Source organism: Trifolium pratense, linkage group LG3, assembly GCF_020283565.1.
Source record: "Trifolium pratense cultivar HEN17-A07 linkage group LG3, ARS_RC_1.1, whole genome shotgun sequence".
NCBI lineage: Eukaryota > Viridiplantae > Streptophyta > Magnoliopsida > Fabales > Fabaceae > Trifolium > Trifolium pratense.
The window spans coordinates 42,308,475-42,333,339 of NC_060061.1; the positions used below are offsets into that span (position 1 = coordinate 42,308,475).

Genomic DNA, 24,865 nt, shown 5'->3' on the forward strand with positions numbered 1-24,865 from the left:
ATTGAAATAATAGACGCAACAAAATGTAATAATAAATAAAATAATATATAGAACATGGGTCCGGTTACTGTGCATAAGCCATACTTATGCACGGTGCATAAGTCTGCTTCATACACCCCTCCTTTGTCATACACCCCCAATTCCAAAGCCATCTCAACAGCCCATCTCCTTTGCGGCCCTCTCCAAACGAAAACGAACATCACCCTCGCCATTTTCATCACCATCGCATAAACGGAAACCATTTTCATCATCACTGTCGCCATCAACATCACCCTCGCCGGAAATCATCAAAACCCATCAAAAGTTGAAAAATCATCACCATCGCCATCATCATCACCCTCGCCGGAAATCATCAAAACCCATCAAAGCTCAACATCATCACCATCGCCATCATCATCAACGCATAAATCATCTTTCATCGCCATCATCCTCGCCGGAAATCAAAGCCCAACATCACTGTATCATCATTATCATCAAAATGAAACGAAATCAGGTTTGTGCTTACTGCAGTAATTGCTCTTAATTTTGTTGTTGAGTTTGAAAAATGCTTTCAAGTAATTGCAATTAGTTGGTTGGAAATGGTTTTGTTGTTGCATGATTTTCTAACTAGATGTGTATGTGATTTTTAGATGCTTAATTGCAGTTAGTTAGTTGCTTTAATTTTTGGAAATGGTTTGAAAAATGCTTTCAAGTAATTGCAGTTACTTAGTTGCTTAATTTTTTTTTTAAGATGAGATATGAGTTTCTAACTAGATGTGTATGTGATTTTTAGAACTGTTGTGACTTCAAGTTTGTTTACTTATGCATTGTTATGACTTTGAACCCAAGATGAATAATATTGGAATGGTTTTGGATAGTTTTAATGTAAAACCATTAGATGTACTTAATGGTTTTGCCTTTGAATCCAAGATGCATAATGTTATATATAATTTACAGCACGCTCAAAAGGTTATTTCAGAAACTATCTTGTTGAATATGTGCTTTTGGACTGTGTTTATGAGATGTAAGATTAATGTTAGGGTAGTTTTCTGTGTAATTTGAATATCTGGCTGATGGTGTGGACATAATGGGTGAGCGATTGGCAAGAGAGGTTAGTATCTAATTATATATGAGGTTTGTTTGATGAACCTCATGTCATGTGAAAATCAATATACTGTATCTTCACTAGGTTAGTTATCCTTAGATTATATTGCCATATAGTTGTGACATGTATGATATGATTATAAATGTTACTGTGTTTGATCGATGATAATCTTGAGTTATGTCTTAACTCTTAACATAATTTCTGTCACTGATAAAGGATATCTGAATTTGATCTCATGGAACCTCCTTCAAGTTACCCTGATTCATCTATCAAGCTTCATAGTCATGAAGCAAAAGCCTTTGCTGCTAAAAGGAAAGAATCTTTTGGTAGCAATGTTCTTTACTATGATAGACAAGCCATTGCATTGAATGAAGCTGATGCATTAGGATACAGAACATGCAGAGAAATTGAAGGACCTTTTTTTGATTACATTCAGAAACAGTTTAATAAACCGGTTCTTACTTCAGGACCGGTTATACTTGAAAACCCAAATTCTGTTTTGGATGAAAAATGGGCTAATTGGCTTGGTGGATTCAAAACAGATTCAGTTGTTTATTGTTGTTTTGGAAGTGAATGTATTTTAAGGCCAAATCTATTTCAAGAATTAATGTTTGGTCTTGAGTTAACCGGTATGCCATTTTTTGCAGCATTGAAACCTCCTTTTGGTTTTACAACAATTGAAGAAGCATTACCAGAAGGGTTTTTAGAAAGGGTTGAAGGAAGAGGTGTTGTTTATGGTGGTTGGGTTCAACAACAGTTGATTATGGAACACCCTTCTGTTGGATGTTTCATTACACACTGTGGTTCAGGTTCTTTGTCTGAGGCATTGGTGAATAAATGTCAATTGGTTTTGTTGCCAAATGTTGGTGATCAGATATTGAATGCTAGAATGATGGGAAATAATTTGAAAGTTGGTGTGGAAGTTGAGAAATGTGAAGATGGATTGGATACTAAGGATAGTGTTTGTAAAGCTGTTAGTATTGTGATGGATGATGAGAATGAAATTAGTAAGGAAGTAAAGGCTAATCATGAAAAGATTAGAGAGATGTTGCTTAATGAAGATCTCGAGTCATCTTATATTGATGATTTCTGCAAGAAGCTTCAAGAGATTGTTTTGGAAAATAATTGATTTATCTTTATGGAGTATAACATGGTCAGTCATTACCATCGTTTCAGTTTGGGAGTCGGTTTGTATGGATTTTGTCTCTCTTTTGATAGGTATGCTTGTAAAGAAATTATGTTATGTCGAGGCTTCAAATTTGATAGCAAATTTTGCTATCTTTCAATTGAAAGTATAAAATTGATTACTACTTTAGTTTCCCTTATACTATCATACTAGTGGAATATTGAAAGATTAAAAAGGATTGCTATTTTGTTTTTTTTTTTTTTTGTTACAATTGCTACTTTACTTGATTGTATATACTTGCTTGATAGTCTTCTATGAGAAACCAAAATACTTGTCTAATGGTTTTGTAATAGAACATTATTATTGTTAAATGATTTTATATAAAGATTATACACTGAAACCATTACTCTTGTTAAATGGTTTCAACATGTTATACACTGAAACCATTAGTCTTGTTAAATGGTTTCAGTGTTGTTAACTCATTAATATTGACTATGAGTAAAAAAACAAGAATATTGATCATAAACATTCTCCTCCTACCTCCTTTAATAATTTTCTTTCAAACAAAATACGAAATTCCCCTATATCTTTCCTCTCATCTCTCAAAGTCACTCCCGTTTTTTTCATCTTAAGTCTTAACTATAAAAAAGCCTAAATCTTTTTACCTTTCACACCAAAAGATAATTCATAAAGAACTAGACAAGTAAAAGAAACATGACACTAATTCTCGCAATTCTTGACTTGAAAAATTATACACTGCTTAGTCCATATCAATAGTAGTAATTACTAGTATATTTATAATCCATTGACTAATGTTATACACTGAAACCATTAGTCTTGTTAAATGGTTTCAATATGTTATACACTGAAACCATTAGTCTTGTTAAATAGTTTCAGTTTTGTTAACCCATTAATATTGACTATGAGGGTAAAATAGATTTTTAAAATCCTTAATATTGGCAGATTATAAGTGAATCTAGTATAACATTATTATTGTTAAATGGCTTTGAATAAAAATTGTACACTAAAATCATTACTCTTGTAAAATGGTTTCAACATGTTATACACTGAAACCATTAGTCTTGTTAAATGGTTTCAGTGTTGTGAACCCATTAATATTGACTATGAGAGTAAAATAGATTTTTTAAATCCTGAATATTCAAACCATTATTCACAACCTATAGTACACACTTATTCACAAATGCATTTCCATTTTCGCCTTAAACTATAGAACAAATGTGATCAATAACCAAGCACTACCATCACCCCTATCTTATTGAACCAGTATGATCTATACAGTTTGACTTGAGCTGAAGAAGAAAAACCAAGACTCTTCAAAGATATCATAAGTAGTAGTCTGCAAAAAGTTCAGTAAGTGGGTCTTTTTTTTCAATACATCAGCACCATTCAGTCCAAACCTGTAGCATTAAGTAACATAAATATCAAATGCACATTTCAGATACATTGAATTTAAAAACAATCGTTTAAAAGACACGGTGTGATTTGCCCATCGAACTCTTCAGATACAAGCACCTGACCTGAAACCAACAATAGTTTTACATTAGATGGATGTCAGGTTTAACCAGATTAAATATTTTAAAGCAAAGAATAGAAGCAAAAGTAATTCGCAGCAGCAGCGCAAAAAAAAAAAAACAATTCACAGCAGTTTTACTGACTGAAGAACATATATTGTCAAATTTGAAAACATGCTATTGCTACATCTTCACAAGGTTATTCGAGGCAAAAGCTTAAAAAAAGAATGCAAACTAAAGCAGCACTCGCTACAAGCACCATTTCTTAATTAAAAATAAATGGTGAATCATGTCAAGATAACTACCACAAAATAGAAGGTAATAGAGCAATGATTTTACTCAATGTTATTAGAGGAATACTCACATTTTGCCAGTTCTTTTTCAATAAGGACACGAGGAAGTTAACACTCAGTTGCACATTCTGGAAGATTTGCTTTTCATCCATACTGACATTGCCAACAGCTACTCCCATGCACAACACTTTCTTAAGCTGGAATTTGACCATAGCCTTGGTCTCATTAACCTTAGCCCCAAGAGATTCTTGATGGGAAACAAGGGTAGGGAACTTTCCTGCAAAGCCATGCAAAATATCCAAATCAGACCTAGAAATAATTGAAGCAGGATGATAAAGTATGAACCAAATACAATAGGTTATTAATAATTGAAAATGCTCCAAAAGGCTCAAAATAAAACACATGCCTGCCTTGTTGAGTCCAGACCCAAAAGACGCAGAATCTGCTTGATAACAGCTTCAGAAGCTAAAAAGGAATGGTACTTCTTAGCCAATTTCTTCACTAGTTTCTTATTTTTGTTGAGCTTCTTCAAAGCTTCAACATCCATCGAGTCCAGTCCTATTTTCTCAGCCTGCAATGTGCATATTAGACTGTAAGACATAAACATAAGAAACTTAGCAACAAACAAATATTCAAAATATATCCTAAGCACATGATGCAAAATCACTACCATCAAAACTAAATGAAAGACATTACTCTGTTGAAATGTTGTTACTAAATCACACAAGGCAGAAGCATTTTTTGTCATTTCAAGCTATTTCAGAAAATAAGTCAATACTAGCAGCAACCAACCAAGCTCAATTGCAGCTCAACCTACAATCACAGTTTTAGAAATGCAACAAATACACACCAAACTCACTTCATAATTCAAATTATCATCATCATAATATACCTAGCTTAACACAATCACAATCTCCAAACAAGTCTAATCAATTCAGCAGCATCTAAAAAATCAGAATCTAACAAAAGCAATCTTAAATTCAATAACTAATTATAGCTAATCTAAGTCTTCAAAAATATAACCCTTACTCAAGGATCGAGTTTCACAGTCTAAAATCTTAACAAGTTCAGAATCTAACAAATCAAATTAAGATTAAATTAACAATACTCAAACACAATTGAAGCATAATTAAGCAAAAACAAAAACCCTTTCATACATCATAGCTCTCTCTATTGGTCATATTACTGAGTGAATATATTCTAGCTGCTGCAAAGATACCAATCTTATGTCTGAATAATCGATTCACGCTAGGGATGTCAGCAATAATCTCAGCAGATGCTAAACCAACAAGGTAGATCAAGGTCTTGTACTTTGCTGCATACTCTAGTCCAGCAATATCAGAATCAATAAAATACAATAATCAACCCACACATTACAACACAATAAAATACAGAAGCTAAAACCAACTAATTAAAATGTTTAATGGTTTTTTTTGTGAAACCAAACTACTTGCCTAATGGTTTCAGGCAAAAACAACATTCATGGATGAATTTAAAAATCATGAACATTACTAAAAAATCAAAACCTAGAAGCTAATAGAATATCAGAAACAAAATCAAATTAACAAGGAAAAACGAAACTTACATAATCCCAAGATGAAATTAGAATATTGTTAGAGTTAGGCGCAAATTGAATCTCCAATTTCGAGAATTCAATCGCAGCTTCTAAGTGACGGAGAAGACGATACACAGAACAAACACGACGGCGAAGTCACAGTGGCGATACAGAGAAGAAACACGAACACGACGGCGAATCATGGTGGCGATGAACAGAAGCAACACAGTGGCGATAGAGAGAAGAAAGACGGTGGCGATTCAGAGAAGAGAAGGGGAAGTGGAGAAGTGAGAGATGTGTGGATCCTGTGACTCAGGTTCACAGGGTGACAACTTGAGATCATAACACGTGGCAAAAAAAATTCCATGATCAAGTGGCTGTAATTCACTTATGCATCATACATAAATTTGGACTTATGGATATTAATTTTTGCCATAGAACATGTACCCAAAAATATAAAAATATAGCAATAGTACAAAACAGTAGTAAACGTAAATGAAAACATGAATAAAAAAACGTAAAGATAAATTGTTAAACAATAGAAAAGCAAAATAAATGAAAATGTAAATAAAAACTAAAACAGAAAATTAATAAGAAAAATATAAAAATAATTTCGGCAAGTAAAATATGTAGGATAAATACAAAATAGTGATGTGACTTAAAAAGTAAAGCAAGATGATCAAATAGATAGTTTTGGATTTCAACGTAAAATTAGGGATAACAATGTCAATTTAATTAATATTGTAGTACTTTACCTCCCCTCCCCTCTAAATCCCTCCAATTTGGGGGAAAACAAAAAGTGGGTTTAGGAGGGATTTTGCTCACCTCCTCTCACCTCCCCTCCCCTCATAAAAATTGAACCAAACATAAATAATTTAAAATATTCCCTCCCCTCCCCTCTCATCCCCTTCAATTACTTCGAACCAAACACACCCTTAGACTCGCATGAAGGAACATGAATCTAAGTTAACTATACAGGCAACAGAGGTAACTATACAGATATGGCAATGCATATCATTTCCAATGCTGCACACAAAACTTCTACTACTTCTGTAATTTTAACAACAGAGGTAACTAACTATACAGCCAACAACATCTACCATACAAACCTTAACACCCTTTTATCAAACTGCGGTTTCTACAATTTCTCAAACCGCAAAAACATAACATATTATATTCTTTTTTTTTTTTTTTTCTTTCACCATCAGTTTAATTTTATTCGGGGGTCAGTTCAGGCATTAAGTGGTTCCAGCCCCGTCTCGATCGCAGTTGCGGGGATCGAACCGTGGTCTTCCCTACCAAGTTCAGCGCCAATTATCACTGAATCAACTAACAATTTGTACAATGTATTATATTATATCATCATAGATATCCTAATGCAAGAATACAATCACACCCCTACTGACAAATTAGTCAAATTTAAAAAGTTATAACAATAGTGTTCCATTCTCTTGTCTTTTATGGAAGATAGTCTCATCACGCAATGACTCTTACTCTTCCTTTCTTTTGTTTTTTTTATTAAAAAAAAAAATTAAGTGACAAAAATAACCGATGTGGTAGTTAAGTCACTTAAGTGACTTGCCACATCAGCTTTGACTTGGTCAAATTGACCTTTTGTAAAAGGAGGTAAACACAGGGGTCAAAAGTGCTATTTTGAAACATAGGGGGCCAAAATCGCAATTTTCTAAAATTTAGGAGGCCAAAAGTGCAATTTAGCTTAATAATAATAATAACATCGATAAAGAAGATAAAGAGAAGAAAGAACACAATGTTTGTTTACTCAGTTCAGTCCAACAATAACCTAGTCTAGGGGAGAGAGCGCAGCCCATCCGTTCCACTATATCAAAGAGTAACTTTACAAAGAAATTTTCAATTGGGTTACAAGAATTAATCTTAATTCTACCCAAAACCCAAATCTCCTCTCGTGGCCAAGAGACTCAATTTAATAAGTGTTTCCCTAGTTTCGTATCGGTGGCAAATCCTAATTGAAAATCTTACATTGTTGCTCCATTGCTCAATTTTTCTATGAATAAAACATTCTCTATTTATAGAAAAATATATGTCTAAAAATTAATAATATGATTTGACACTTACAATCACGGATAATAGATCCTCACTAGAGTACATTGGTACGTCACTTTCCCTAAGTCCACCAACAATTGTTGAAGCTCTTTCTTTTTCAAAAAAAATTGTTAAAGCTCTTTCCTAGCACTTCACAATGCATTATTTTATTAATAAAATTAGAAATGAAAGAATTCCTATAGCATATGAATCTGGATTTAAAACCATGAGATTAAAATCAAACAATTCAAATTTAAAACAGATATTTTTTTTTATATATAAACTCTTATTAAAATTTAATATTTGGTGCCGGTTGACTGAGCTGACCGTGGACATTGGCGACAATAAAATTTTATATATAAGGCAGCCCTTTTATTGTTCTTGCCTACAAAACAATAACAATTCTCTTCTTTCCTTTCCAAAGCTTGATTTTCTCCAATAACAAGATCAACGTCACAGAATGAGTAAGCATAAAGCATACACTATTTTAATGTCCTTGGAGTTGGGTTCAATTGGAATAAAATATCAAGGTTTAAACACTACTACTAACAACCCATTCGAACAATCCAGCCCGATTTGTTTCCTGTTTCTGACATCTCTATTTTGTCATACAGTTGCAACAATGGCTGACATGAACTTCTCAACTACCAGAATCATATTCCACATATCCGGTGTTGTTGGATGTGAGACACTTTTGTGGATTCTCCTCCCTGTTTTCTGGAAATGGTATGTCTTCAACATGTTCCTTTTAGTGGTTACCTCATTGTGCTTCTTAAACTTCATCATGATTATGGATAATATCACTAAGCTCTTCCGTGGAACACTTCGAAACCCAGATCTGGAACCACAGGAAACTCAGCCGTAAGACTTGATTTGATGAAGGCAAATTAACGACCCGTGTATGTGCTGGGTGCTCCATAGGTTTATTTATTGCATGCATATGATATTTCTTTTGGTTAACTAGTCTGGTGGCTAGAATTTTAAATTTTAATGTGAATAAGTAAAGTGTCTGGGTTGAACCCCGGTGCTGCATATAGTAATGTTCCTACCGACCTAGGGCTCATGCATAGGGTATTTATAAACAAATTTGCATATTCTCTAGCCTTAGTCTAGAAGTTCCTCCATCGCTTGTAGTATTCTGTAGACTGTAGATCAATATTGAGTGTACATGTTCCTTTTCTTCATTTATTTTATACATATCTCTTGGAATGGTGTCCTGATTGTTATTAGCCTAGTAAAGACTTAATTAACAGCTGTGGTTTATTTATTGTTGCTAAAACTAATCCCAAAAGGGAAAAAAATAATACAAATTGAATACAAATATATTGGCTTGGGAATTTGATAGAAATTAAAGAGGCTGAAACTGAAAACAGGTGATCCATATTGGAAATATCCTGCTAAGTTCAATGCTTCAAAAAAAAAAAAACAAATGAAGTAATGTCTATGAACACTTAAGTCCACTTTTAATTCTTTTGACCAGTCCTGTTAAATGGCAAATTACTCCTATGAACACCGATTGTGGGGGATAAAATATTGTTGGAATTGAAAATCCTTGACCACATTAGATATCAGGGACTAGATTGACCTATCCAGAAAGGAGTTATGTCACCAAGAATTTTCAATTCCATAGATTATGTTGGAATTATGTCAGTTTCAGGGGCTAAATTGTCCGAAACCTACAATTTTAGAGCTCAATTGATTATTCATTCCTTTTGTTTTTTTCTTAAACAATATTCATCTGTTTATTTTTCATGTCTCCTACTTTTTGCACTGTTTCTGATGAGCATAAAGAATATACAATTCATTGCAACTGTTTCGTAAAATGGTAGTTAATACATTGTATTATTTGCAGAGTTCACCAAACATCAAGCAATATTGTGCAACCTGTTTTTCTCGATCTTATGCTGGAATGATTTTTTTTTTTGCAGCCTCCTTGGAACCAATGTAAGATTTTGTTACACTTGGTCCTGTCTTTTCAAATTGATGTGCTCTCAATTTCAAAATTAGCAAGGATCTTTCGTTGTTGTTGTTTTGTTTGTCCCCTTTATGATTAGTTTCCATATTTGCCCTTTGCATATGATAAAATTGTTTTTCATGTTTGTTCCCTCAAGATCTATGATATTCTGTTCTTGTCCATGCAATGTGATTTCATATATGCAAAAAGATGGCTCTTACCATGGTTTCATTTTGCATTGTATAGAAAAGAACTGTTTGATTGTCTCGATTTCACTGCCTTGGTTGGCCACCATGCCTACTTCTCTCCAATGCCTCCTTCTTAAACTTCTTCAAGTGTCCTAAGACTAGTTCATTTGAAAAATAAATGAAAGGTCGAAAATCCTACTAAAGCTTGTCCCCGGCGGAACTAAGGTATTCCCTCTGGTTTCATATATAAGCAAATATTCTTTTTTTAGATACATTGAATAATTGATATATCTGGTTCATATTATGGACGAGATACATCAGTTATTCTATGAAACTGAAAGAAGAATCTTTGCTTATATATGAAACTGGAGAGAATAGCTTTCCTTTTTAATGAAAGCTCTGAACTAAGGTTTTTGTTCAAATTGGTGACCTGCAGGGGGATATCAGCACCATGCTTGAGAAAGCTGTCCAATATGTAAACTTTTTAACAGCCTCAAATTAAGGTAGAAACTTGAGGATTCTTCTTTCTCTTCATTTAAATTTTAGCTCAATGCTAGAAAAGGGTCAATATTACGCCTTTGCAAAAACAATTACTGATCATTTTCCCTGATGAATTTGTAGCAGTACCTCCTATCCTATCCAAGTTGCTATTCTAGGCCTTTGAAACATTTGAATTGTTATTTTGGGTCGTTTTTCGCCGCTATTCCTTCTAAAACTTCACAAATGGGATCCTTTTTTTCTCACACAATAAGTAACTTTTTATTTTACAAGCTTTGGAATAACAACAAGAAACATGATTGTTGAATTTCTCAAGTGAATTTGTTTTTATTGTCAAGTTTAAATTATATCAATTCCATGAAAAAAGTAAGGTCCTTTTATGCAGGTATATACAGCGTCTCTCAACATTGGGTTCGGAATGATGCACCATGTAAAGGTTGCACCAAGGTAAAGTATAGCAAACTTAGATTAGGCATCATTCTGAAGTGTAAATACTGAATCCTTAACATAAACTTTTCACAATGTGTGGACCAGTTTTGTGCTGCATTTATAATCAGACCATCATTTTGGGATGCTTGCAGTAGATGTGATATAGCCCAGACAAAAGGCCTTACGGTGTAATGGATTTTCAATTACTTCCGTCATTTTGGAATTTCGGTAATTTAAGAGACTGGAATTGTCTGAAACCTACAATTTTAGGACAACCATTCCTTTTACCGGCTTCTCATTCACTTTTCTGTTCAATTTTCATGTATTTTTTACAATTTGTGTTTTATTTTCTCACAATTTAGGGATTTAATAATTGGTTTGTCATACATTTCGTTGCGAGGGTTTCGAAAAATGGTATACATGTATTATTTGCGGAGTTCAGCAACCCTCAAGCAATATTATGCACCTGTTTCTCTGCCTTTAAATCCTATATATTAACAATACAAAATCCTTCATAGACCACTGTTGGGAGGAAATGAAGCGCGTACCAGGCACCTTCGGAGGATTGTTCGCTGATGGCTTCCAAGGACGGAAATCATTCCTCTGTATATTCTCTGGCGCATATATTCATCAATGGTATTCCTTCATCTGCAGTTTTCTATTGTTGTTGTTGTTGGTATGTTAGAATTTACTCATCTATTTCAATTTTATGTTGTTCTATTTCAATTTTATATCTGCACACCATGTGTTTCTTAAAACGTTGTTGTGGATTCTCATTAAATTTATGTTGTTTTATTTCATTTCTATATATGCACATCGTGATTTTAATTAAATGTTGTTGTGGATTCACATCAATTTTATGTTGTTCTATTTCACAAATGAGTTCATGATCATAAAGCAAGAATGCTCCTTGGATTAGTCCTAATTGTTGTTAGTCTTTTCTTGCCGCTGAAGCTCTTCCATTGTTGTTGTTTCCTCTACTATTTTGTTTCTCTAATCAGCCTGTTTGTTAGTTCATATGTTGTTTATTGCCTTTTCAGTAGGGGCCTGATGTCATGGTGGGAGCTGGGGCAACTGAAACATGGTGATCAAAAGAAAGAAGGTAGAATCTTTGGGAAAAAGCATGGTGGCAATTAAAATACATTCTTGATGATATGTGAGTACCTCTTGGACATGTTCTATTTCTATTTTAAAGTTTGATGAATCCATGAACGGTGACTGTATTATTGCCTACTTTGAGGACAAACATCTTTTTATTTAGTTGTGGTTTTTTATGGTGACTGTTTTGGTTTTAGTTCCACCATGAGAAATGATTTTTGTCATGTTCTACCTGATGCTTTTTTTCCCCCTCCAATATCTTTTTGTTTGTGTTTGTTTTCTATCATTACATTTACCGTTGTTTGGATTTTACTCCTTACTTAGTGGCATAAAAATCATTTTTCTTGCCCCAAATTATAAGCATTAAATTATACTCCTTAAAGGTAAATTATACTCCTTAAAAGGTTTGAACATCCTGCCAATAACACAGTACTAAATTATACTCGCGAGGAACCATCGCGCAACTTCTAATTCCACGCTTCTGTTCTATCTATCCCACTCCTTTCTGCATTTTCCTTCCATACGCACAAAATGGATATATATATATATATATATATATATATATATATATATATATATATATATATATATATATATATATATATATATATATATATATATATATATAGACACACACACACACACACACATTTTCTCTACTATATATATATATATATATATACACTTTTAGTTTTCTCCATACGCTATACGGATAAGCATAATCATAAAGCTTATTTATTCTGATGAGTTTGGAGGTTGGTTTAATTGGAATCAAGTATCAAGGTTTAAACACCAACCCCTTCCAACAATCATCCCAACTGTTTTCCTGTGTTTGACATCTCTATTCTGTCATACAGTTACAACTATGGCTGACATGAACTTCTCAGTTACTATGCTCATATTCCACATTTCTGGCATTGTTGGATGTGAGACACTTTTGTGGATTCTCCTTCCTGTATTCTGGAAATGGTATGTCATCAACCAGTTCCTTTGGGTAGTTACTTCATTTTGTTTCTTCAACACCATCCATAGTACCGCTAAGCTCTAACTTCCTACAAATTCAAGTGCTGCTAAGCCTCCAAATTTGGAACTACAGGAAGCATCTCAGCCGTAAGATTTGTAACCTGCTGCAATTCAGACATTAAAATGTAGATCATAGCATGTGGCTTAGTTTGGTAGATTTTTTGCATCTATGTTTCGTATTCTTAATTTTCTGTTTACTAGTATTATAGTATATGTGTGTAATTGTTCATCCACATAAAGTAAAGCCTAGCCCCTACGAGATAAAATTGAAAATGGAATACTTATGAATAGGATTAATTTTCCTTGCTGGATAATGTTGTTTAAGTTTGAATATTTAGTTTATATATGGTAAATCAATGTAAATTTGCCTGCTTTTTAATGCTATCTGCTTATGCTTATTTCAATTTAAATTTTAGAATTTGAGTTTGATCCTATCCTAACCTATGAAGCACAAACTCGACACTGACACTAACACGTCGACGTCAATACTAATTTGAGAAATTGACATAATTCAATGTAATCATATGTGTCGGTGTTGGACACAGACGCATGTCCGACACAAGGACATTCCTAATCTGATGAGTGTTTGTGCTTCATAGATCTCAACTCAACAAAAAACTACCTCATAGAGAGTGATCTAGGTCATACCACATCTACTGCAAGCATCCCAAACAATTACTTATTTAATGGTTGTGATTTGTTGTTGCTAAAGCTAATCCTAATATTGAAAAAACACAAGTAGAATGTCAGAATGTCCTTCTTTAGAACTAAATGGACTCTGATAAAGTTCTATGCCAGAATGTCTTATTTCCACAATCTACAACTATGGAACCTCCAACTTTCAAAGCCACTTGCCATATTTAGGTTCTCATCAGTGTTTCATTAACATAATTTGGTCCTGCAACATACAAATTATCAATACATCCCTAAAACCGAAAATTCTCAATCACATTAGATATCAGGGACTAGATTAACCGATCCAAAAGGCCTTACGGTGTAAAGGATTTTAAATTACTTCTGTCATTTTGGAAATCTGGTAATTTAAGAGACTAGATTGTCTGGAACCTACAATATTAGGACTGAATCATTCCTTTTACCTGCTTCTCATTCACTTTTCAGATGAATTTTTATGTATTTTTTGCAACTCATGTTTTTCTTTTTTCACAATTTAGGGATTTAGTAATTGGTTTGTCATTGTTTGTCATGAGCATGAAGAATTTACATTTCGTTGGGAGGGTTACAAAAAATGGTAGTTTTTAGTCATGTATTATTTGCAGAATTCAGCAACCCTCAAGCAATATTATGCACCGGTTTTTCTTGTATCCCTGGGATGATTTAATTTGTTTTGCTGGTCTCCTAGCATCCAATGTAAGATTTTTCTGCACTTTGTTCTGGTTTTCCTACTCTTAAGTGCACTCAAATTCGAAATTACCAAAGATTATTAATTGTTGTTAGTTTGTTTCCCTTTATGAATAGTTTCCAGATTTGCATTTTGCATATGATAATGTTGATTTTCATGTATGTTTCCACTTGCTTTAGTTTTATTGACATACTATACACATTATTCACATACAATGTGATTCTTGGAAGTTACAACTTGCATTTTACAGAATAAATATGCTGGCTTTCTTGTTGGAAAAATCGAGATTTTTAAGTGATTAGTAATTAGTAATTCATTTTGGAACACCTGTAGTGGGATTGTAATTCAAGTGTGCAATCTGCTCAATGTTATTTTTAATGATCACATTCAGTTTCATTATTAAAGAAAAAACCGTGTTTGTTTTTACTAAAGTATATAGTGAATCTGTATTCTTCTATAGACTCTAGATGAAGCGGAATATATTTGACTCATTTTCATAGATCTGTCCTTCTATTGAGATACAGTTAAATGATTGGAGCTGGACAATCTGATTAAGAATGGTTATATTGAACATCAAACAGGGTTTTGTAAAGCTTTCTCCGAAACATGCTCTGATGTTTTAAGTCGAGATACTCTTAGCTAATTTCTGCACATTGTCATCGATGCTGTTCCCACATATCTAAAAGAAAGAAAATATCTCCTGCTCCTGTTTTTAAATAACTTCTAGGATCCTTAAAAAAGTTGCTTTGTTTTTTGTATCCCTTGCTCTTTTTAATGTCATGCAAGGTTCTATTATTCCTTTTATACTCATTTATTTTTGCAGGAACTTCAATTATGGGAAGCAGAAAAAATTGATATGTGGTTTCTCTTTATGCAGGTGTTATGCAATGTCTCTCTACATTAGCTATGCTCCCAAGCTTTTGACTCATATAGTTACCACATTTGGGTTCAGTATGATGCATCAATGTAAAGATTGCACCTAGGTAAAGTCAAACTTAGATTAGACATTCATCTAAGTGTACATACTGTCTTATATATCCTTAATTTCAACTCTTCACATTGTGTTAATCTCCACAGCCTCGTGATCAACTTTATAAAGGGAGGAGTAAACCTCCAATTTAATCCTTCAAAATTTGAAATATCAGTCTCTTTCCAACTTATTCTCTAAAGTATATGAAAACAATTAGTCCGTAATGGTTTATAAGTAGTCCCTAGAGTTTTGCCATATTCATCATGTTAGTTCTTATTTTTTTATATGTTGACAAGATGCTATTGGACTACTAATGTGTCGGATTTGACAAAACTTTAGAGACTATTTATAAAACATTATAGACTAATTATTATTTTTATATACTTTTAGGGACTAAATAGAAAAGATTGAGGGACTAATTAAGAGTCTACTCTAAACCCAGCAACAACCTTGTGCAATGTGTGTGACCCAATTGTGTGCTGGAGTGCATTTATCATCAGACGGTCACTCTGCTAACCCCCTGTGACTGAGTTGAGTATGCAGATCATATATGCAGTTATTTATTCATTTTGATGAATCTGGAAGTTTGCATAATTTCTGTTGTTTCATTTTGGTTTTTAGTAAATTTTCATGGCAAATTCTTTTGGCTCTAAACCTTTTTTTAATCAACTTATGGTTCAAGTCTTGGCAAATACGATGGTGATGAGGCTGCAATGGGAATTCAGCTGGGTTTGTTCTTCTGTCAAGCAAATGTAATATGTGCATCATTTTTGTAAACCTGCATCTTAGTTTATAATTTCTATAAAGAATTTTAGTTTCAACGGTTTATAACCAATATCTTATTTCTTTAGAATAAATGATGTGATTTATGGTATAATTGTATACAATGTTATACATACTGGTTTATTAGGCTGTTTTTTAGAATAAAAATTAGTTACTTGGGTTGAGGGGTTCTTTGTTTGTGGTTGATTGGTTGAGTTAGGAGGAGACTCGAATGCCCTGCAGTCGAGGACACAAACAATCATGCAATGAAGAGATCTTAGCCATTGAATGAATTTGATAGATGTTGTTTTAATTTGGCTGAATTGATTTTAAAATGTTGAGAATATAATTTGCTATAGGATTACTTTCTTAGTTAGTATATGAGATGGTGGATTTACCTCTTCCTTTAAAATTCTAGGCAATTCTAAGTCAGGGTTTTAGACATGATGGAAATTGATGTAGGGAAAAGATGAATGAATGAGGTGTTTGAGCTTCCAAAGGTTTCACATAACCAAAGGTTGAATAGAAAGAATGGCAGATTTCTTGATTACATAACCAAATATATCAAATTTTATTTTAAGTCCGTCTGAAAATTTCCTTCGAACTTTATTTCTCTTATGAATTACATAACCAAATATATCAAGATTATTTCTCTTATGAATTGCATCTTCATATCTTCAATCCCATAGTTCCTAATAACCTATTTATAAACCTATTATTAATTTTTGGATTAAATATATTTTTTGTCCCTCTAAATATATTAAATTTTATTTTAAGTCCCTTTAAAAATTTCCTTCAAATTTTAGTCCTCTAAATTTTTAGTTTTCAATTTCAGCTTTTACTTTTTTTCAAAAGTTTGTGTATCGTGTTCTAAATGATTTTTTTAAAAAAAAACATGTAATTATTAAGACCTTAAAAATACTATTTGTTCAATAATTTAACTATTTAATTTTTAATTTTTGTTAATTTATCTATAATTTCAAATTAAAGAATAAATTGTTAAACTAAATATTAAATAGATAAATGATTAAACTAATGATATTTTAAAATCTTAATAATGACATGCTTTAAAAAAATGATTTAGAACATGATGTGTGAATTTTTGAAAAAATTCAAAGACTATATTTTAAAGCTAAAAATTTAATGAATCAAAATTCAAACTATTTTTTTAAAAGATTTGAAATTATGGCATGCGAGTAAAGATGTCGTGTACGATGTTGAAACACCAGGATAACACGATGTTGAGTGGAATGTTACGACAACGTACCAACACATAACATAACAGACAAGTTAACAATAAATAGCAGAAAGTAAACAACATAGGTCATTTGTTAACTCAGTTCGGTGCAACTCACCTATTATGGGGCCTACCAAGCCAAGAGAAAATTCACTATAGTAATGTTAGTTCAAAGCCCACGGCAAACACTTCAGTTTACGACTTCTCGTCTAACCACTACCCGTGCTAATTTCTACATAGGAACTTCTAGATATGAGATCTCATCTCACTCCCCTCAATTAGGGATGGCAATGGCTGCCAACGGGTGCGAGTTTGATACTACCCAAACCCACACCCGACACCACCCGAACCCAAACCCAAAGGTTGTTCGGGTGGGAAAATAAAACCCACACCCACACCCACACTCGTTGGATTCGGGTTTTTCCACCCAAACCCGAAACCCGCAACAAGAACTCGCATAATTAATTATCTGCTCAAACCCGACCCAAATTATATTTGATAAAATGCAAAATGTAGCATAGTTTGCAAATGACAATACAATAATAACATAGTTTGGTAAACATGGTATTTAACATAGACTTTCAAGAAATTAAATTACAATTACAATTAAATTAAATAACATAGTTAGGTAATTAGGTAATTTAATATATATTCGGGTGGGTGATCGGGTTTCGGGTGTGGGTTTGATATTACCCAAACCCATGTCCATATATTCAGATGTCACCCGAACCCAAATTCAAACCCAAACCCAGTTAACTTGGATTTCGCCCGTTGACTTGGGTTTGGGTTCGAGTAGGTCTAACGGGTTTGGGTTTTCCTGCCATCTCTAACCTCAATCACACATATCCCGTGATTACAACGATTACAATTAGCAATGAGACACACACCAATAAACAACCTAACTCCGTACTTAAAAGCTTAAGAGTAGATCACAATTACAACTCAACTAAACAAATCATCTCTGTGCTTTGATATTCGATGCAGCACCAGAGAGGTATACAAAATAAAGCACAAGGCTTACAAAGACACGAAACCCTAAAAGACTATTTCTTTGATATTGATTTCGGTGAATAAAATAGGTTTAGCGTCTTCCTTTATATAGCCCGAGCAGCATGGGCTTGATGAACAATCAAGTTTCACAATGCTTCAGCTCCAAGAAATCTTATATATAGAGGCAAAATATATTTTCCACAAATATATTTTTAGTAACAATCTTCTTGAAGCACAAAGATTTATTTAAAATAAAACTTTTATATTTTCTTCATCAATCTTCAGTGAAGATATTGTAAAACTAAATATTCACTATCCATAAATATATTTTCAGTAACAATCCTTGAAGTACAAAGATTTATTTAAAATAAATCTTTTATATTTTCTGCGGCAATCTTTAGTGAACATATTTTAAAGGGTAAATGATGTTTTACCCCCCTGCAAAATAGGCGAAATTTGCGTTACCCCCCTGTAAAATTTTTTTTTTGGATTACCCCCTCGCAATGTGAAGATTCCGTCAATTACCCCCCTCGGTGCCACTTGAATTTGGAATCTTCATTTTTGCTGATGTGGCAAACCTAGGTGGCACATGACTGGACAAAAGTGATTAAATGTCATGCTTACGTGGCCTTTAATTATTTTTATACGTAAAAAAAAAAAATTCTATTTTCTTTTGCTTTTTTTTTTTCCTTCATCCCTACCACCATGACTTTACAATAACATCATCAATAAAATCCAGAAAAACAAAATCAACAAGAGCAACCCATTACCATCAATAAAAGGAAAAGAACAACCGCAACAACTTGAAGGTGATGAATTTACAAACAAAATTCTAGCTGGAAAATTGCTGCTGTTGTCGTAGCTCGACGGCGGTGCGCGCGGCGGAGAATATCGTGATGAAGCAACCAATTGACAGAACCTTGAATATGTTTTTGTGATTGTGATTATCTAGATCTGAAACTTTTCTTGTTATTACTTTTTTTAGATATAAAATTTTAGGAACAAAAAATTAATGAACACATTGATGTGGTGATTTTCATATCTGATCCTTTCATTATTGTTGTGGTTTTCTATATTTGAACTTTTTGAAGAACAAAATGAATGATTCTTTTGGTTGATTACTTGTTGTGGTTTCACGTTTTTCTATAATGAGAGAGGCAGAGGCGAGAGATTGAAGAAGGATTCTATGAGTTTTCCGGCGAACGTCTCGCCGGAGAAGATGACCGGAGACGGCGGAGGTGGTGGCGGAGAGGCACTCTAACTTGTTATTCTCTTCACTAAAGTCACAAAGGTGGTTATCTCGTGTAAAACGGAGATCTGTAGAGGAAGAAAAACATCTTTGAATTGGAAGAAGCTCGCCGGTATTTGGAAATTCACAGTGGCCTTCATGCCAAAGTTTCTAAAATCCATCATTGATTCTACTGATTTTTCCTTTTAATTTGTTGTTGATTCTAGTGGGCAAAATCCAACCTTTGAAGTTGTTGCGGTTGTTCTTTTCCTTTTATTGATGGTAATGAGTTGCTCTTGTTGATTTTGTTTTTCTGGATTTTATTGATGATGTTATTATAAAGTCATGGTGGTAGGGATGAAGGAAAAAAAAAAAGCAAAAGAAAATAGAATTTTTTTTTTTAAGTATAAAAATAATTAAAGGTCACATAAGCATGTCATTTAATCACTTTTGTCCAGTCATGTGCCACCTAGGTTTGCCACATCAGCAAAAATGAAGATTCCAAATCCAAGTGGCACCGAGGGGGGTAATTGACGGAATCTTCACATTGCGAGGGGGTAATCCAAAAAAATTTTTTTACAGGGGGGGTAACGCAAATTTCGCCTATTTTGCAGGGGGGTAAAACACCATTTACCCTATTTTAAAACTATTTTTTATTTTTTTGGGATTAAAACTAAATCTTTTATTCGTTAATATTTTATAACAATCTTAAGGAACAAGTGATCATGTAAACCGCCTTCTAAAGATTCAAGAAATACATGCATCTTGGGCTCTTGACACACAAGTTTGTGTGAATTAATTCTTCAACCAAATCTTTTAGAGATCTCACGCGAAAATAAATCTTCCAAGAACGCGAAAACAGAGCACGCTGATGTCGTACTCACATGTTAGGACATCTGGTCCAATATCTTCCTAGAACATTGTTTTAACAAAATAAACCCAACATACAAAAACTCCCAACAAGATTAAAAATAAAATTTGATATATTTACTAATACAAAAAACAAATTTAATCCTTAATTTTTTAAAAGAGAATGTTAAACAGTATCCCAGAATACTAATTAAACATATAAATAAGAAATGTTATCTTAAAACTTGTGCATTTAATACACCGAAAATGTAAAAAATTATTTTTTTATTTATATTTTTGACATACTTAACAAGTACCGGGACCCTATTTAAACTTTTTTTAAAACAAAAGACTAAAGAGCCAAATCTATATCTGACTGAAGCTAGACATCACTTTCATACATCACTTTCATCGATGACCAAAAAAAAAAAACATCACTTTCATAGGCCCTACACATGATTACTTTCATCCCTAGACACTCAACATCCAAAGGACCACGGTCCACAGGCACTATATATACTTGATGACTTGATTGATCCCTAGCCAACACAAGTTTGAAGTTCCTTTTCCTTCTTTTCAAGTTCCTTCTCTTCTCTTCTATTTTCTTCTTCAATCCAATCAACGTATACTATTCACAACCCACACAAACACAAAATGACTGTCCAAAAAGCGTATACTATTCTGATGAGCTTAGAGTTAGCTTCAATTGGAATTATGTATCAAGCTCCAAACACTAACAATCCATTCCAACAATCATCCCCAACTATGTTGCTGTTTTTGGCAGCTCTATTTTGTCATGCAGTTACAACCATGGCTGACATGAACTTGCCATCTACTATGATCATATTCCACTTTTCCGGCATTGTTGGATGCGAGACACTTCTTTGGATTCTACTCCCTATATTCTGGAAGTGGTTTATCATCAACCTATTCCTTTTATTTATTACTTCGTTCTGTTTCTTCAACTTCATAGATTATATCACTAACACTAAGCTCTTCCTTGCTACACAATCAAGTATTCCTATATCTCACCCTCCAAATCCGGAACCACGGGAAGCATCTCAGCCATAAGATTTGTAACCTGCAATGCATAGGAAGCCATGTGATTTTGTTGTTTTTGTAGAATTTTTGCATTAGTGCTATTGCAGGCCAACTTTAGGGGATAAAATTAAAATAGGAAGACAGGGTATTTTACTTGTTCATGTCAGCTCAGTCAGCTAAATTTTAATTATTTTGCTTAAACATGTATTGCTATTTGATCTGTTTTCATTTCCTTATTAATTCAGCAGAATACTGTGTATGTTTCAATAGTTTATTGATATATGGAAAAGAAAAGTGTCTTCTATTTAATGCTGCTTACTTATGTTTATTTTTAGAATGACAAATGCTAAATAGTGCCTCCGGGGCACTCTTTAAGCTCATAAATAGTAAACTTTTTATAGAATTTTTATCGAAATGCGTAAAGTCAACGCATTGGAAATTGTATTGTTTAACTTTTTGAATAAAAAATTTCTTTAAATAGAATGCTTAAAGAGTGCCCCGGGGGCACTCGTTAGCGAGACCCTTTTAGAATTTGAGTGTGAGCCTAACTCTATGACATATCACATCCACTGCAAGTCTGCAAAAATCTAAAAAATTACCTATTTAAATGGTTGTGATTTGTTGTTGCTAAATCTAATAATCTCAATAGGGTAAAAACACAATTAGAATCAAATCTTATCTTGGAAATTTATTGGGAAGAGGATCTAGTTGATCACATATGATATATATAGCAGAAATGTCCTTCTTTAGAACTAAATCGACTATGCTAATAGCTTAAAGTTCAACGCCACAGATAAAAAATCTAGTAATGACTAAGAACACTATGCCTACGTTTAATCCTTTGGATCAACCCTGTGAAATTATGAACTGGTCCATATTTACCCCCTTTCCTATGCAACAACACAATTTGCAACTATGGAACTTTCATGTTTCAAAGTCACTGCCCTAAATTAGGTTGTCATTAGTGTTCAATTAAACTGTTTACTAAACATGTGTTGATTAGCCATCATTCATTTGGTGGACTAGATTAATATGTGATGATTGAATTAGAGTACAACGCCGAAGCGAAACAGATAACCCGTCCCACACCTAAAAAAAATCTTGATCACATTAGATATCAGGGACTATGAGAAGGCAAGTGAAACCACCAAGCATTCAAATGAAGAGACAGTTCCAAGTTTGCAAGCTTGTCAGAGCGCAATGGTTTCCTTTCCTATAAATGTGTGTGACTAGAAAAGACATAGGAAATAAGATAAAACAATTATCCCATCTATTTCTTAAAGTCCAAGGCACCACTTTAGAAGACTTGGAGGCTAGAACCACCAGCTTAGAATATGTTTCAATCCATAAATTAAGCCAACCTTTACTATCAGCAATTTCAATTGCAGCCATTGCTCCAATAAGTTCTGCTTGCAGAGAGATAGAAATCCCTAAGTTATAAGCATATGCACCCAAAATCTGAGCCTCATTATTTGATCCTTTTATACCGTTTGCATTCGACACTTTTGTAGCACCAGAGGCTGTAGATCTTTTGAAAATAGTTCAAAAGGTCATGCATAGTAATGTTGTGTCGCTTAGATCTATGAATGTAGTTGTTCAAAGATTAGGTTTAGCGGCGCAGCTTGTTTTCCGTCTAGCTTTTATTTATGTGTAATTATTTTATATATATAAAAAGTACACTGATATGATTGGTAAAAAAAAAAAACTGTAGGAGAATAGCAGTTGAAGTAATTGAGAATAGCAGCCTGGATCACCAATTTGCAAAGAGGAGACCAATTTCAATAACAAATTTGAAAAACATGAGAAAATTACAGTGAATGTTGATGATTGAACCTGTTGTTTCCAAAGTTCAAAATCGTTAAAAATAATGATTGAAAAACAAGAGATTACTGGATTGAGTCGCGGGTCGATACGCTTTCTTCAAGACGTTTCGCGACACTGCTTAAAATTGTGCAAGGCAGACGATCAATCACGAAGTCCAGTCCCCAGGATAAAATAGCCCAGTTCTACCTAAAGGCGTCTTGCACACATGTGCGGGGTGTGCGACGGCATCGGGCCTCAAAATTTTGAGGGTCTCAACTCAAAATTTTGAGGTCTTATAATATTACTTATGTATTATTTATATCTATAAAATATTAGATGTATGTTAATAGATTAATTTTTAGGCCCTAAAATAATAGTTATATATTGTTAATTTCATAAAATATCATTGGAGTATCAATAAATTAGTTATCTATACTCGTAAATATAATTCTAGTCCATTTTAATCTTTGCATAAAATTTAATCTTAGATTAGGATTTTTTTTTTTGACGTTATATACAAAGATAATTATTTTTTATTTCTTGTTCATTTAATTTAATGCAATTGATTTAATATTGATAATTTATATGTTTACAAGAATGATTTTTTTTATATATATTATATGCAATTTAAATCGACAATTTTCTTTTATTAAAAAAAAATAATACTTTTTTATTAAGGACCACTTTTATATTTTGCACAGAGTCTCCTAAAACTCAGAGACGCCCCTTCTACCGATACCGATAAATACTGCATTGTAGATATCGGGCAAGAATTACACCTCAAATATGGTACTAAAATCAGTGCTCTATGGTTATAAGTTCATTCTAATATGGTGCTATGACCACCCTGGTATGGTGCCGAAACCACTCTCTTATGATACTTGAACCATTCTTAAATCAAAGGGATTATGATACTATGATTAGAAGGAAAGAATGAATTGAGTTCGGCGACTAAGGTTATATTTGAGTTGCGAGCAAAACGGTTGTTGCCGGAGAGTGGAGTGGTTGGCGGCGAGCAAAGTGGTTGTTTTCGTCGAAGCACGTGGAAGAAGAAAGGGTGATAATTTTTTAGGGTTTTATAGACAAGTTAACCGAGGACTAAATGGACGATGAAAAATAGATTAGAGACATTTTAGTTGTTTTTAATAGTTTAAGGACTAAGTTGGTGAGAGAGTGATAGTTTAGGGACTAAATTGACGGATAAAAAATAGATTAAGGACCTTTTAGTTGTTTTTAATAGTTTGGGGACTAAGTTGGTGAGAGATTGATAGTTTAGGGACTAAATTGATGGATGAAAAATAGATTAGGGACCTTTTAGTTATTTTTAATAGTTTATGGACTAAGTTGGTGAGAGAGTGATAGTTTAGAGACTAAATTGACTAATTACTCTAGAAGAAACTAACGATATTTTAATCACTCTCAAAATAATGGTGATACTAAAAATAATATAGTATCACTCAACACGCGGAATAAACCTTATTCTTCTCTAAATAATTAGTAACAAAAACTAATCTAAATCTTCCCAATTTACATAATCAAATAAAGATTGCAAAATGTCTGATTCATTCATTCTAAATTTTTAATATGGCACATGACCAAATAGACAATATGGACAGAATGAACCAAAACGTGATTTGAACATTCAGCAATATAAGAACTCAATGAACAAGGAAAAGCTTGTCTAAACCAAACTAAGCATATATATATCTCCAACTAGGCTTTGGCTAACCTGCACAAGTGACCATATGGTGCACGGTGCACAAGTTAACATTTTCATTATATCG

At 33.3% G+C, this 24,865-nt stretch overlaps 1 protein-coding gene, 1 long non-coding RNA gene and 1 pseudogene across 16 annotated transcripts; 2 read left to right on the forward strand and 1 right to left on the reverse strand.

Annotated features, from left to right (window-relative positions):
* Window positions 1-231: 231 nt before the first annotated feature.
* On the forward strand, window positions 232-2,611 carry LOC123915138 (UDP-glycosyltransferase 79B30-like; the record flags this gene model as incomplete). Its single annotated transcript, XM_045966287.1, has 2 exons — window positions 232-494; window positions 1,337-2,611. Coding segments are annotated over 2 exons (1,140 nt in total), but the record flags the coding sequence as incomplete, so codon positions are not given.
* A 717-nt stretch (window positions 2,612-3,328) lies between these two features.
* On the reverse strand, window positions 3,329-5,875 carry LOC123916173 (annotated as a pseudogene).
* Window positions 5,876-8,040: 2,165 nt separating this feature from the next.
* LOC123916174 lies at window positions 8,041-16,345 on the forward strand. Of its 15 annotated transcripts, none has more exons than XR_006812075.1 (11): window positions 8,041-8,115; window positions 8,266-8,377; window positions 8,488-8,550; window positions 9,504-9,595; window positions 10,230-10,296; window positions 10,677-10,738; window positions 10,826-11,356; window positions 11,761-11,876; window positions 14,119-14,209; window positions 15,079-15,184; window positions 15,562-16,207. It is a non-coding gene; the product is annotated as an uncharacterized LOC123916174 (long non-coding RNA). The 15 variants fall into 15 exon arrangements; XR_006812071.1 differs by having other exon boundaries at window positions 8,046-8,181; XR_006812074.1 differs by having other exon boundaries at window positions 8,266-8,550.
* The last annotated feature ends 8,520 nt before the right edge of the window (window positions 16,346-24,865 follow it).